The sequence below is a fragment of the Protopterus annectens genome, chromosome 4.part0, assembly GCF_019279795.1.
Source record: "Protopterus annectens isolate FY-2018-M chromosome 4.part0, PAN1.0, whole genome shotgun sequence".
Classification (NCBI taxonomy): domain Eukaryota; kingdom Metazoa; phylum Chordata; order Ceratodontiformes; family Protopteridae; genus Protopterus; species Protopterus annectens.
Window position 1 is genome coordinate 588,392,169 of NC_056733.1, and position 14,695 is coordinate 588,406,863.

Below are 14,695 nucleotides of genomic sequence, written 5' to 3' on the forward strand. Positions count from 1 at the left end.
GGCAACCTCCAATCCAGACAGGCAGTTCAGGACCTGCAACTGCTGCACAAGGACAAACTCAATGACTTTGCTTGGACTCCGCCAACCAGGGCTCAATTAGAAGCACCTTTGGTGAAAGCTTTCTTTATTCTCAAGAAATTGGCACAACATTACAAGAGACTAATGGACACTCCAAATAATAGACAACGGATACAGGTTCCATTTCCACACATTGCCAAAAAGAAAAGGCATGCCAGGTCTGCCATCAAATCAAAGGGCAGAGGCTTTGAAACAAATCTCAAATTTACTAGAAATGAAAGCCATAGAAAAAGTTCCTATTTCAGAACAAGGCCAAGGCTTTTACTCCAGGCTATTCCTTGTTCCAAGAAAAGAGCATTAATGGAGACCAATTCTCGACTTGTCCGTACTGAATACTTATCTCATTGTGCCAAAATTCAAAATGCTGACTCTACAGCAACTCCTTCCCATGCTGGGCAAGGGGTCTTGGCTGGTTACTCTAGACCTCAAGGAGGCATACCTGCATGTCCCTGTCAGACAAAGTTGCAGAAGATACCTCAGATTTCTTGCAGGGTCAGAGCATTATCAATTCTCAGCATTGCCCTTTGGCTTATCTACTGCGCCCAGAGTATTCACGAAATGCCTGGCATCAGTAATAGCACACTGCAGACTCCAGGGTATTCAAATCTACCCATATCTGGACGACTGCCTTATACAAGCGGACAACCAACAAACTTTGATAAAGGACTTAAATTATGCCATCAGTCTTCTACAGGCCTTGGGATATACAGTCAACATGCACAAATCAAGACTTGTTCCATCCCAAAGAATAACCTTTCTGGGTGCGGATCTAGATACAACCACCCAAATGGCTTATCTCACAGAAGAAAAACAAAGTCAACTACCGGATTACTTCAAGAATCTGACAAGACAAACCCAGTTGACTGCAAGGAAAATCCTGCAGGCCCTGGGTTACATGGCATCCTGTATTCTTTTGATCCCACAAGCAAGGCTACATATGAGAAAGCTACAGTGGTACCTAAGGAGTTTATGGACTCAGCACAGTCACAGTTTGGAAACTTTAATCCCACTCATTCCATGCCTTCACAAGGAATTTCTGTGGTGGGCTCAGGCCAGCCAGTCCAACAGAGGTTTGCCCTTCACGAAGCCAAAAGCCTCCCAAACTGTTACAACAGACGCTTCAGACCTAGGTTGGGGAGCACACATGGAGGGCAGAGGTATCCAAGGACAGTGGTCACGAAAGGAGCTACGCATGCACATAAATCAAAAAGAAATGCTAGCAGTGATTCATGCAATCGAGGCCTTCAAACTTTTTCTGCATCAAGGCCATCTACTAATAAGGACAGACAACACCACAGTTATGTGGTACATAAACAAGCAAGGAGGTACCCATTCTTACCCTCTTTGCAGACTGGCAATGAATCTATGGGATCTTTCCTTGAAACTCAATATACAGCTACAGGCTCAGTTTGTGCCAGGAAAGGACAATACACTGGCGGACAGCCTAAGCAGAAATATCATGGATGCACACGAATGGATGCTGCACCCAGACATTTTTCAACTGATAACACAAGCTTGGGGGAGCCCGGACATAGATCTATTTGCATCCCCCCACAATCATCAACTGAAGAAATTCTGCTCAAGGACATACCACCCACAAGCGTGGAAAGTGGACGCCCTCTCCTTCAGCTGGAGAAATCTGACAGTGTATGCATTTCCTCCTATTCCATTAATGACCAAGGTGTTACTGAAGATCAGGGCAGAGCAGCCAGGAGTGATTCTGATAGCTCCGGACTGGCCAAGACTGCACTGGTACCCACTGCTAAGGAGCATGTCACGTACGAAACCATGGCCCCTACCTCTATGGCCACTTCTACTGACACAGCACAGATACAAAACTCTTCATTCCAACCTGAAAACATTGCAGCTAACAGCGTGGAGAATACCTTGACTCCTCCTCAGGATAAGCTATCCCAGAGAGTGAAGAATATTATTATGGAAGCTCGCCGCCCTTCCACAAGGAAGGCATACTCAGCAAAATGGAAAAGATTTCTCATCTGGAACACCACAAAGGGCCTAGATACGACAATGATGAACATGGCACATATCCTGGAATATTTGGCAGAAGTGTTCCACAATGGGCTGTCTTACTCTTCTATTAAGATTCATGCTTCAGCAATTTCAGCAGAGTACAATACTGATCCACCTGTCTTTTCTCATCCTCTCCTAAGACAGTTTCTAAGAGGAATTAAAAACATCAAACCTCCTAGGAAACCACCTCTACCTGCTTGGGACCTTAACTACGTGTTGGAAAAACTAACACTGCCTCCATTTGAACCAGCAGCATCTGCAGATCTACAATACCTTTCATGGAAGACTGCTTTCCTTCTGGCAATAACCTCAGCAAGAAGGGTTTCGGAATTGCAGGCCCTGATGGCAGTTCAGCCATTTATTATTTTTCACAAGGACAGAGTTTCATTAAGAACTAATCCTACTTTTATGCCAAAGGTGGTATCCAGGGTTTCATTGAATCAAGCCATTCACTTGCCTACCTTCTTCCCAAATCCACAAAACAAAGGGGAGAAACTGCTGCACACCCAGGACATTCACAGACAGTTGCACTACTACCTGGACAGAACTAAAGGTTTCAGGGAAACTGACCAGCTGCTAGTAGCATATGCTGCTGGTACTCATGGAAAAGCAATTTCCAAACAGACAATTTCAAAATGGATAGGAAATTGCATCCGCTTTTGTTACTCATTTCATGGAAAGGCTGTACCAGCTAACATTAGGTCTCATTCTACGAGAGCCACAGCCACCTCCACAGCTTTCTTAAGAGGGGTGGCTACAAAAGACATTTTAGAAGCTGCCACATGGAGCTCCGTGCATACATTTGCCAAGCATTACAATTTACCTTTATATTCCAGATCCAGAGCAGGCTTTGCTACGGCTGTCCTGCAGGGTATCTTAGCTACACCATCCTTTTCCTAGTACCTCCACCCCCAGATTGGCTATGGTATTCTACCCATATGTGATGACTGCAGATGCATCCTTGAAGGACATAGTACAGTTTTGTACCTACCGTAAATGTAGATGTCCGATAGGTATGCATCTGCAGTCAGGTTTACCCTCCCTCCTTCCCCTCTGTGGTATTCCTAGGGTACTTACCTCCCTATTAGCTAGCTGGGGGGATCTATTATGGTGTATTTGTTTTTATATATATATATATTTATATGTATATATATATATATATATATATATATATATATATTTTTTTTTTTTTTTGCAAATGTTTGGATTTTTTATTGCTTTTTTTCCAAATTTAGCCTTCCTAGAGGGCACCTGACATCTGGGGCAAGAAAAACTGAGGAAGATGGCGTCGGCTGACGCTTTTATACCCCAGGCGCTGTGACGTCGGGGAAAGGGCGACATCAGCCGACACCGGACCCAGACTTTGGAATCCGGCCGACCGAAGGGCTGCCTGAGGCAGGACAACCCTTATGTGATGACTACAGATGCATACCTATCGGACATCTACATTTATGGTAGGTACAAAACTGTACTTTTCAAATTGGTTCCGCCCACACGCTGCCACTTCTGTTGGTTATGTTTATCTAACTTCTTAAAGGCATAGCCACTATTATAATCCCGTATATCTCTCTTTTAATAATGTCATTTGAAACCTCTTCCAGCTTTACATTATAGCTGCCCAATATTTGATTAAACTGTTCCAAATTAAACTGTGCAGTCAAATTAGTACAACAGATCTCTATGTTTTTTTTTTATCTTGCGTTGCTTAACTACGTCTCTCTCAATGAGAATATGTAACCATTCTGTTACACATTTATGGGCTGCTGAAGCCCACCTGGTTTCAAATTGTTTATCTACTGCATCAGTAGTATCAAACGGAGGAGTAGGGGACTTAACAAAACGTAGCCCTCTTGGTGTTGTATCGAGATCTATTTAACATTGCAGGCTTAAAATATTGAAATGTAAAGAATTCTCTTTAAATAAAAGTTTTTCAAAAGTGTTTCCGAAGAAACATTCACCACATTAGGTTGACCCACGCACTGAAAGGGGTTAAGCGGTCTTTTTTAATTTTTTTTTTAACCCTCTCCATCAAAATACGTTCTCAAGATTTAACAGCATAATTTGTTTTAGGCATTGAGGTACCTTCCGGTTGAATCTCTCTCACCTCTCTAGTCTCTCTAGACTGGCCCAAATATTGTTCCATAGTCGTCTGACTAAAAAACTGTCTGTTAAACTGCCTTATCTGATTTTTCATAAAGACAGGGTGTCCCTTTGTACTAACCCTTCCTTTGTCCCCAAGGCCTGTTTCCAGGCCACATTGAATCAGTCCATAGAGTTTCCGGTTTTCTTTCCGAATCCTTCCAATGCAGCTGAGTACACGTTTCACCAGCTGGATGTCCATAGAGAATTATGTTTTTATTTGCACCGGACTAAAGACATTAGAAAATCGGATCAATTGTTCATTTCCTTCTCCGAATCCAGGTTGAGCTTACCAGTTTCCAAAGTGACTCTCTCTCTGACTGGATTTCTAGCTGTATAGCTTATGTTTACAGTTTTGAGGACAAACCTGTACCCTTTAAAATCAAGGCTCATTCTACCAGATCTTCGTCTACCTCTGCAACCTTTCAAGCCAGGGTTCCACTTGACAATATTTGTGCAGCTGCTACGTGGGCTATCCCTCACACTTTTATTACTCATTACAAATTGGATTTAATCTCCAGGGGTAGAGTTTCCTTTGGTTCCATGGTACTCGGGAGTATTTTTCCTTGAGCCACTCAAGGATAAGGTGCTAGGGACGCTATCCCATATGTAAAGAATGAAGGTGAGATAGGACTACTTAACATAAAGAAGTTATGTACTTACCATAATGTTCCATGTTAGTAGTCCATCTCACCCTTCATTCTTTCGAACCCGCCCTCCTGCCCCCATCCTGGAAGTACCTGGAGACAGAAAAATACTAATTTCATTATTTATGGAGACCTTTTAGTATTGGCTTTTCTGTGGGCTGTTTATTTATTTATTTTTCTAGTCAGTAGCAAACAAGATCTGGGGATTGTTCTGGTGCACCATGGGATACCTACCTAGCCACGAGCCAACCAGAAGTCTTCCAGCTTGTAAACAGGCTGAGTCGGAGCCGAGGATTGGCTCTGATCCCATATGTAAAGAATGAATGGTGAGATGGACTACTAACATGGAACTTTATGGTAAGTACATAACTTCTCTTTTCCAAGGATAGCTGTGCTGACAGTTTTACTTGGCTGAACATCTGGTTGGCTTCATATTCAACCCCCTGTTTTTTCCACCCCTTTAACAAAACAATTTCTTAATGACATCATCCAGATCAGGCCCCCAAGAAAGAACTTTTGCTCCATCCTGGGATCATAACTTTGTCTTGGAGAAAGTTACTCTTCCACTTGTTGAACCAGTAAAGTCAGCAGATATAAAGTCTTTAACTTTGAAAACTGCATTCTTGATAGTCTTCACCTCATCTAGGAGAATTTCTGAGCTTCAAGCTCTTATGTGTACAGAACCTTTCCTCTGGTTTCACCCTGGTGTGGTATCCCTGAGAACTAACTAATCTTTTATTCCCAACACTGTCACTGAGATCTCCTTGAATCAAGCTGTACATCTTCTTGGTTTTTCCACCCAACAACAAGGTAAGAGAAAGAAGATCCTTCACACATTGGATGTCCATAGATAACTCTGATATTTGGACGACCCAAAGCCTTTCAGAAAATCAGACAAATTGTTTGTGGCATTTGCATCTCATAAATCAGTCAATCCTGTCAACAAATGTCCATCTCCAAATGGATTTCAAATTGTATCAAAATGTGTGACTAACGTCATGGAAGGCAGGTGCCATGATGTATTAGGGCCCACTGCACTCAAGTTATAGCAGCTACTGCTGCCTTTATCAGCTACTACTGCTTTCGTCAGGAATATATATACCAAGGCAATCCTGGAAGCAGCCACATGGTAATTTGTTCTCACATTTAATATAACCTTTCTTTTTTTAGTGCCAGAGCTATGTTCACCTCTGCATTTGTGCAGGGCCTCCAAGCTTTGCCTTGGTTCCTTTTTCATCCCCCAACCTTTGCTTTGGGAATCCTATTAGGGTATTGCTGCAACTGTGAAACTCCATGAATGTACTGCAGTTGTGCCTGTTTACCATAAATGTAGATATTTGAGTGTCTTCTCTGTTGCAGCATTCTTTCCCTCCCTCCATTCCCCTATTCTAAGTTTTGCGTTACGGTGGGCACCCTAGAACTTATTCCTTAGTTTCCCCTTGCTTCTTCTTTCCCCTTTCATATCCCTTTCAGCTGGCATCCCTTTTTATTCAGGTACTGCCGGCATTGAGGAAGACCCCTGTCCTCTCCTACCTCTTCTGACAGATGTATGGACATGTTAGACCTTTTCATCTTCTCCACTGTTTTGTGTTTTTGGCTAATGCAGGTAGTCAGTTGGGGCTGTATCTGATTGGAAGAATTGCAAAGAGTATATATCCTTTTCCCTGGAGCTTCGGTATATTGTGATTCTTGATGTCTTTGCTCATTCTCCCATTACAGATATTCACCTGCTCTCATGTCTGCTACATGGAGTTGTCAGCTGCACAGACTTCTTATACTAGATTAGTGGCCCTGTTACAATGGATGGCTGGAGCATCCTACACCCCAGACTAACTTTTGTGGTGTCTCTGGAGTCCTTTTTGTTTTCCTGGTGGTTCAAAAACTGAAGATGGAAGGAGGCACACAAAGGATCTTGAGTAGGAGGAGGTACAAAGGTTGTCTGGTATATTCACTGAGCTCTGCATGCACATGGCACAGTAGTCTTGGCAGTAAGGAGCTCTGAAGCCACCAGACAGAACTGAGGTTATTTGAAGTGCTTAAAATATTAAGGTAATATTTGTGGTGATAAGTTTGTTCTAAGTGACATTCTAAAGATGTTTTTTGTAAGGTATGACTATTGGTTGAATTATTGCTTTAATTTTTATAGTTAAATACCATATTTTGTCGAGTACACCAAGCTAATAGGGATTGCTTTTGTACTTGTTGATCTGTTTGTGTGTACTAACTGTTTTGGATTTTCTTTTACGTTCTTCCAGAGAGCAGAAATTCTGACAAAGCTGAGTGAGGTCCAAGCTTCTGAGGCCGAGGTGAAGCTTTTGTTTACTTCTTCTAAATTAGGTGTTGGATCACGCCAATTTCAGAATAAACGGTATGTTATACAGAAACCAAAAGCTCCATCTGTTTTTTAAAAACTTCTAGCTGCTTCCTTTAACCATCAAATGACTACCCTTTAGTTTGTATGTATTATTTAACCAGGAAAGTTGAACTGATCTATCAGCCAAAACCTAAACTATCAGTGCAAAACAAAGGCATAGTTGTACAGTTGTGTATTCTGACAAATTTGCCCGTGTACTGACACAGTGTCTTAAACAGAGGTGAACTTATTGAAAGTTGTTTAGAAGTAAGAAAAGAAAAACAAAGTGGCAAAACAAAATCTTACTATTTAAAAATATCCTCAGACAGATGCAAAATTTTGACTTTGGCTTTGTGAATGCAGTTAGAAAGGGAGGAGTACATCAGATGTTGCCTAGAAAAGTGGACAAAAGTTAAAAGAAGAGAGGGAGAACAGGATACTTTCAGCGGCAATGGGGCAGTGGTCAACTTGTCCCCTCTCCTTTAGGTCATGACCACACTGCTGTGTAATTTTGGGTACTTTAATAATGCTTTTAAAACTAGGGTGAGGATTCCCAAAGAAAAGGTGAAAAGGAGAAAAAAGAATATCTCTGCACTTCCAGTTTTGCTGGTAGTATATGCTAGAGATTTACAAAGCTTACAGTACTAGAATGTAGCACATTAGTAATGTTTTGAGCACTGTGGCAACTGTAGAACAGTATCTTTGGCAAGGAAACTTATGATGAGGACCAGTAAAATGTTTGCTTGTTCCTTAATTGGCAATTGGTTGGTCATATCAAGGGTAATGATGCTGGACTCTGGAAAAGAGGGGAGCACAAGTCTGCAGATTTTGTTAAGTTTGAATGGGTTGACAGTATCCAAGCTTTGGAATAAAGGTGAGACTGTCTGTTGCTTGCCTTGCTTGTAGAAAAAGAAGATGGGGAATTTTTGTGTGGAGTTAGAGCATTTACCTAGTATTGTCCCATTCTTTTGTAGGCTTGTGTTTAACATAAGGTAGGAACTGATGTGTATACCAAAATAGTTTAATTAGTGGATCACCTGCACAAGCATACCCCAGAGAGACTGTAGACACTCGAGCTGTTTAGGATTTTACTAAGTGTAGGCTGAGTGCCAGCTTTGTTTCTTGTTAAATGGCAGCTGCATGGAAGATAACCAGCCCGTTCAGTAATGTCACTCTGTAGGGAGTTTGTGATACCTGCCCAGGACGAGTGTGCCTAGTAATGACAGGTTATTTACCTACATAAGAAATTATACTTTATAATGTATTTATGGAGGAAGTTAGCAGATAGTGAAGAACAGAGGAGCCCAGTAGTGAGCCATGTGGGATGCTTAAGTGATGTTTTTTCAAACGTGGACAGTTCATGCGTAGCTTTGAACCAGTATGTTTTTGTCAAAAAGCTAGTCAGTGATAAGTCAGGAGCATCAGAGAGGAGATCATTGCTCATCAGTGCCTGCTGCAGAAGGAAGTAATTACAAGACTTGGAGCTTTTGCCAATAAAAACATCAAAGTAAAAAAGAAGAACTTCGAGTTCAGATCTTTTCAAACTTTCACCGGATGTATTGAGTAGATGAGGACTTTAGTCAAACAAAGTGGAACACAGAAACTTTTAGCACAACAACTTGGGCAATAGAAAGTAGAAAGGTTTGTTGCCAGATTTAGGGAGCCCATGAAAAGACCTTACCTCTTAACCCACCCCGTTTCATCATCATCCTCCTTTCCACTTTGATTTATAACTTTGTGTTTGAGTTGAGTGTGTGAGGCTTAAAAGCATAGATGTAAAGTACCCCTTCAAATCACCTTGCTCTAGGGGGAATTTTAAGAAAAAGGAAGGAGCAAATTACATAGAAATAAATAGCAGTAAATGGATTTTTTGTGAACAATACATATAGACTAATGTTCAAGAGGAGAAGTGAGGTTTAAGGGAAGGCAGGAGTTGAGCAATTTATTAAGTGAATGAATGAAAATTGCTAAAAAGAAAACATGTATACTGCATGAAAATAACACTGGAAAATGTTACTGTGGTTTGTTTTCTTTTCTGTTAATGTGTGTATACCCATTCCTTTATTTATTTGTTTTCCACGTAGAGCACTGATGTCCATTGACATTTGATGTCACTGATTAAAATGTAGTGATTTAATGAGGATGTTTAAAAAAAGCTTTTTTGACATTACGCACACTTTTTTTCTGAATCTCTCTGTTACACTGTTTCCCATACCTTTGCTGTCCTTCCCTCTAACTACACGCTCCCTTTCCTAAAACTTCGCCAGTAGTGCCAGCAAATCTTTCTTGCAAGATACCTATTATCGTTTAATAAACTACATCACCTAATGTCATTGGCTTCTCATTCCTTAGGTTTTTCTTATTTTGATTTTCATAGCCAATTTAATGAGGAAATTTATGTAGGACTGGTAGTTGCACCCTTAAAGAACTCCTTAAGAATTGCCAAGGACATTTCCTCTTCTTTTTCTATCTCTTTATGTAATTCATATCTTAATTCCATCCATACTGGGTGCAGCATTCTTTCCTGTCACTCATTCTGTTTACTTGTAGTAATGTGTTTTTCTAGAATTCCTTTTTTGCTATGCCTGAAATAGAATTCATTCCAGTTCATTATTTAGTTTACTTTTATTCTAAATCTTTCTCTGCTATCATACTGCCACGTCTGTGATTTTCTGATTAGCTTTAACAATCCTTCAGTCTTTATCTTTTATCTCCCAAAGTATGTTCTTATTTTTTTAACTCCTGTGTCTTTATAGAGGCCTGACCGCTTCCTTTTTACATCTAACCAAAAGTTTTTTTTGTCTCTGTAAGGGTTGTGTTATACTCCTGTTTTGTTACTGTATCTCTGTCTGCCTTCTTTTATATACACCATGTCCGCCTTATATAATGCTCCCTTGTATTTAGCATATATTTTATCATGTTTTCCTTCTGACTTGTATACAGTAAACTCTCAGTTAACTGGAACTCAAGCAACCAGAAAAAAAATGGAAGAAATACAATACAATTTTCATGTGTTGCACTTTCTGCGCCCCCCCCCCCTGCAGAAACATACCTTATGTTTCTAGAGTTTTAGAGTTTTAAAAAGGAAGATAGGAATAAATTCCTTCTCTTCCCAGCCTAAGAACAAGTCAAACCAAACAAATAGTATAGGGTACAGTATTAGTCAGGCCTGTTTTTAATAGTAACTCTCAAGCAACCAGAAACTACAGATGTTCTTCGTGTTTCACTGTTGCAGTCATCACATTTGGGTTATCTGCTTGCAGTAGCCCTCAGTTGGCCTGATTCACAAAGTCTTGGGCCCTGCATCGGTTGCTGTCCCTTCTTCCATGACGTCAGGTCGTCAGGGGTATAAAACATGCAGCCGACACCATTACATCAGTCTTTCTTGCCATGCAGTGCCCAAAGCAGAATCAGTTCGCAAGTGCCGGTCGGCCAACTTGTGAAACTTTCGTTTTCGAGTTTCAGAACTGAAGTCTTCAACTAAAAGCTAAGTACCCCGCTGGGGAAACTTTTTCTTGCTCTAAACCGATGTCAGTAAAAGTAAATAATTGCATTACTTGTGGAAAGCAAATACCTCAAAGATTTTCATTTGTACTGTATCCCTTGCCTAGGCCCTGACCACGACATACCTCGCTGTCAGTTTTGTGCGTTATTTAAACCACAAACTATTCATCGTCGGTATATTTTTGCCTCTAAATATTTTGGTGCTCGGTTCAATTATCCTGATATGTCTTCGGTAAGCCATCCGACTACTGACATTCCGAAAAAAACGCAAAGATAAAGTCCAAGACAGGCTGCCTAGGTCCAAGGCTGCCGACGACGCTTCTCCTAAGCCAGTCGCCAGTTCGCCGGTACTCAGTGAGGTGCTTTTGCATCCCCTGATACCCGCTACTTCAGATTCGCAGGCCTCTACTGAGACCCATTCAGAGTCCAGTATGCTGCGACATGCTTCAACTGTGGAACCTGCGGATGTCTCTGCCTTGGATGGGTTTGGAGCCACTGTGCAGGCAACCGGCTTCTGAGGATGTATTCAGGCCTACTGACTTGCGTATTAAACCGACACCATCTTCTTCAAGGCTTAAAACCCGAACCATGCCTAGATAAATGACACTCAGACCGCATGGTCAGGCCTGTATACCTAAAAAACAAATGATAAGAATGGCTTGAAGACCTTATTACTTTAATCAGGGGAAGCCAGCCTTCCCCCTCTAAGAGCCCTAGGACTGAGTTTGCTTATGATACTTCTGACCAGGATTCTGAACTTTCTGTTTCTTCTGATGACCAGGATTTACCCTTATCTACCTATGAGGATTCTGATGCTGAGGACTGTATTCCCTCTGCTTCCCCCCAGAAGATTTTTCTTTTAGTAAAACCTTGCATACTCTCAGGGAGCATTTTCGTTGGGAAAATCAGGATTTCTCTGATTCTAAAAAGAGGCTTAGGGATTTCTTACTCCTGCCCCAGCACAGGCCTTTAGCCATACCTACTGTACTGGACATGGTTGATGATGCCTTTTCGGAATCTAGCTTGGCCCCTCATTCTTTACCTCCTGCTCCCAGAAAACCTGATATATATTACAGGGTCCCTGACTCTCACAAGTTCCTCTTTAAAAATCTTACTGCGGATCCTGAGACCATTTCACAGGGTCCCAAGGGCATTAAAGCTATACTACTGCCAAAAAATCCTTTCCCCTCTGACAGAGACTCCAGGGTGCTGGTTAGATGGGGTAAGAAGGTATACACTTCTGCAGCTTTGGGCATTAGGGCCTTAAAACTGCCAGCTTCATAAGTTAAAGTATCAGCAGCATATTGTGCTTAAACAGAAAATGATGTTGATTCCTGATTGTGCTGAAAGTAAGGATTTACATGATTTACTGCATTCAGCTGAACAAGTTGGAAAACATACTTTGCAATGTGGTTTTGATTCACTAGAGGCATCTTACTGGGCTGCTGTAACTGGGTCTGTACTTAGAAGGCATTCTTGGCTTAAGGAACAATTCTTGCCAGATCATGTTGAAGCAAAATTACTGGATGCTCCTTTAAACCAGGACCGCCTGTTTGGCAACAAGGCAGAAGAAGTTCTTAAAAAGATGGAGGAAAAAGCTAAATCCATGCAAACTGTTAAAATATTTTTTACAAGTACAACCTCCAAGGTTTAGTAGGCATTGGCCTTCCAAGAATTGGTCCTTTCCTGCCTCTTCCAGACCTTCTCAGTCCAAACCCAGATCCAGCAGAGCTCCCAGGCTTCAGTCCCAGGGTACGCACAGGATTAAGCAGTGGGGGCCTCCATTTCCAAATCTGGGAGTAATAAAACTCCCCCCTATGGTAAACTGTCATTGACTTCCTTTTAAAACTGCCAGTCACTTCACAACTGACTGCCCCTTTGGGGGGAAAGATTGCTCTTCATGCAAAGAACTGGGAACTCATTACCCAGGACAGATGGGTTTTAAATATAATGTCCCAGGGATACGGATTTCACTTCCATTCATTACCATCTCCAAGTGGATGGCCAGATTTACCCCCAAATCAGTGGGCAGAGGCCCAAAAACAAGTTCTTTCTCTCTCAAGCATGGGGGCTATTCATTTGGTACCAGAAGAAGAAAAGGGACAAGGTTTCTACTAGAGACTTTTCCTTGTACCCAGAAAATACAATTCATGGCGTCCTATCCTGGACCTGTCTACTCTAAACACCTTTTTGGTGATTCCAAAATTCAAGATGCTGACTCTTCACCAGTTGCTCCCTATGCTAGGCAAAGATGAGTGGTTGGCAACACTAGATTTAAAGGAAGCATACCTGCACATCCCAATCAGGGAATCTTGCAGAAGATACCAATGCGTCAAAGCAGGCTACACGCAGTTCTCTGCACTGCCCTTTGGCTTATCTACTTCGTCCAGGGTATTCACAAAGTGCCTTCAGTCATTTCATTTTGCAAGCAAAGAAATATTCAAATATACCCATACCTGGACAATTGTCTAATTCAGGCAGAAAGCCAGGACATACTTTTGAATCATCTGGCCTTTATACAAAGGGTGCTAACTTGTCTGGGGTACACCATAAACGAAAATAAATCACACCTGGTACCCTGTCAACAAATTATATTCCTGGGAGCAAGCTTGAATACAACTTCTCAGATGGCTTTCCTCATGCCAGAGAAACAAATTAATTTGCCAACCTACTTCAAACAAGTGGCCACAAAAACTCTGCTGTCTACAAGGCAAATACTACAAGCCTTGGAGTTCATGGCCTCCTGCATTCTTCTAATTCCATATGCAAGACTGCATATGAGGAAACTACAGTGGTATCTAAAACGCCTATGGTGTCAACATTCTCAGGATCTAGAAGCAATGATTCCTGTCATACCTTGCCTATGCCTAGAGTTCTTTTGGTGGACGGAGGCCTGCCACCAAAACAAGGGACTACCATTCACACTACTCCCTGCCGCCCAAACCGTAACAGACGCACCAGACTATGCATGGGGTGCACATCTGACAGGGAAGTGCATTCAGGGCAAATAGAACCCAAGTCAAATGCACCTGCATATCAATCAAAAAGAAATGTTAGCTGTACAGAATGCTCTGACAGCCTTCAAGGACCACATTCTTCCAGGACAGTTAATGGTAAGGACGGACAACACCACTGTTATGTGGTACATAAACAAGCAGGGGGTACACATTCTTACCCCCTCTGCAGACTAGCCATGGCATTATGGAACACAGCCCTGAGCTACCAAGTGCATCTACAAGCTCAATTCCTGCCAGGAAAACTAAATACACTGGCAGACGAACTAAGCAGAAATCTCATGGACCAACACAAGTGGAAACTGGAACCAAGGATTTTCAACATGTTCACAAGCAAATGAGGGAGCCCAGATGTAGACCTGTTTGCCTCCCCCAGAACTATCAATTGGACAAATTTTGCACAAGGACTCCCCACAAACAAGCTTGGAAAGTGGATGCTCTGTCCTTCAGCTGGAAAAACCTATCAGTTTATGCATTTCCTCCTCTGCCTCTGCTCTCCAAAGTACTACTAAAGATCAAGCAAGACAAACCAAGGCCGATTTTGATTGCACCAGACTGGCCACGCCAACACTGGTACCCCCTCTTGCGCAGTGTGTCACGGTTGGCCCCATGGCACCTGCCCCAGACTCTCTCCCTATTGTCTCAGCAGGAGAACCAGATTCTGCACCCTCAGCTTCAAACACTGAAGCTAGCAGCCTGGCTAATTACCTAATCTCTCCTTTACCATCCCTCAGTAAACCAGTGATGGATATCATTTTAGAGGCAAGGAGGCCTAGTATTAGAAAATCTTATGCTGAAAAATGGAAAAGATTCTGTGCCTGGAACCATTCTCAAGGGATGAGCTCACCAGTGCCCAATTTACCTCAGATTTTACAATACTTAACTGAGATGCTTCACAAGGGTCTGTCTTTCTCCTCCATCAAAATTCA

At 41.9% G+C, this 14,695-nt stretch overlaps 1 protein-coding gene across 1 annotated transcript in view; it reads left to right on the top strand.

The window, feature by feature from the left end:
- Positions 1 to 14,695, top strand: part of DHX37 (DEAH-box helicase 37) — a 1,097,190-nt gene that overhangs the window by 99,489 nt on the left and 983,006 nt on the right. Inside the window, exon 4 of the mRNA XM_044068525.1 lies at positions 7,151 to 7,263. Within this exon, the coding sequence (XP_043924460.1) occupies positions 7,151 to 7,263 (113 nt within the window). The remainder of the gene's footprint in view (positions 1 to 7,150; positions 7,264 to 14,695) is intronic.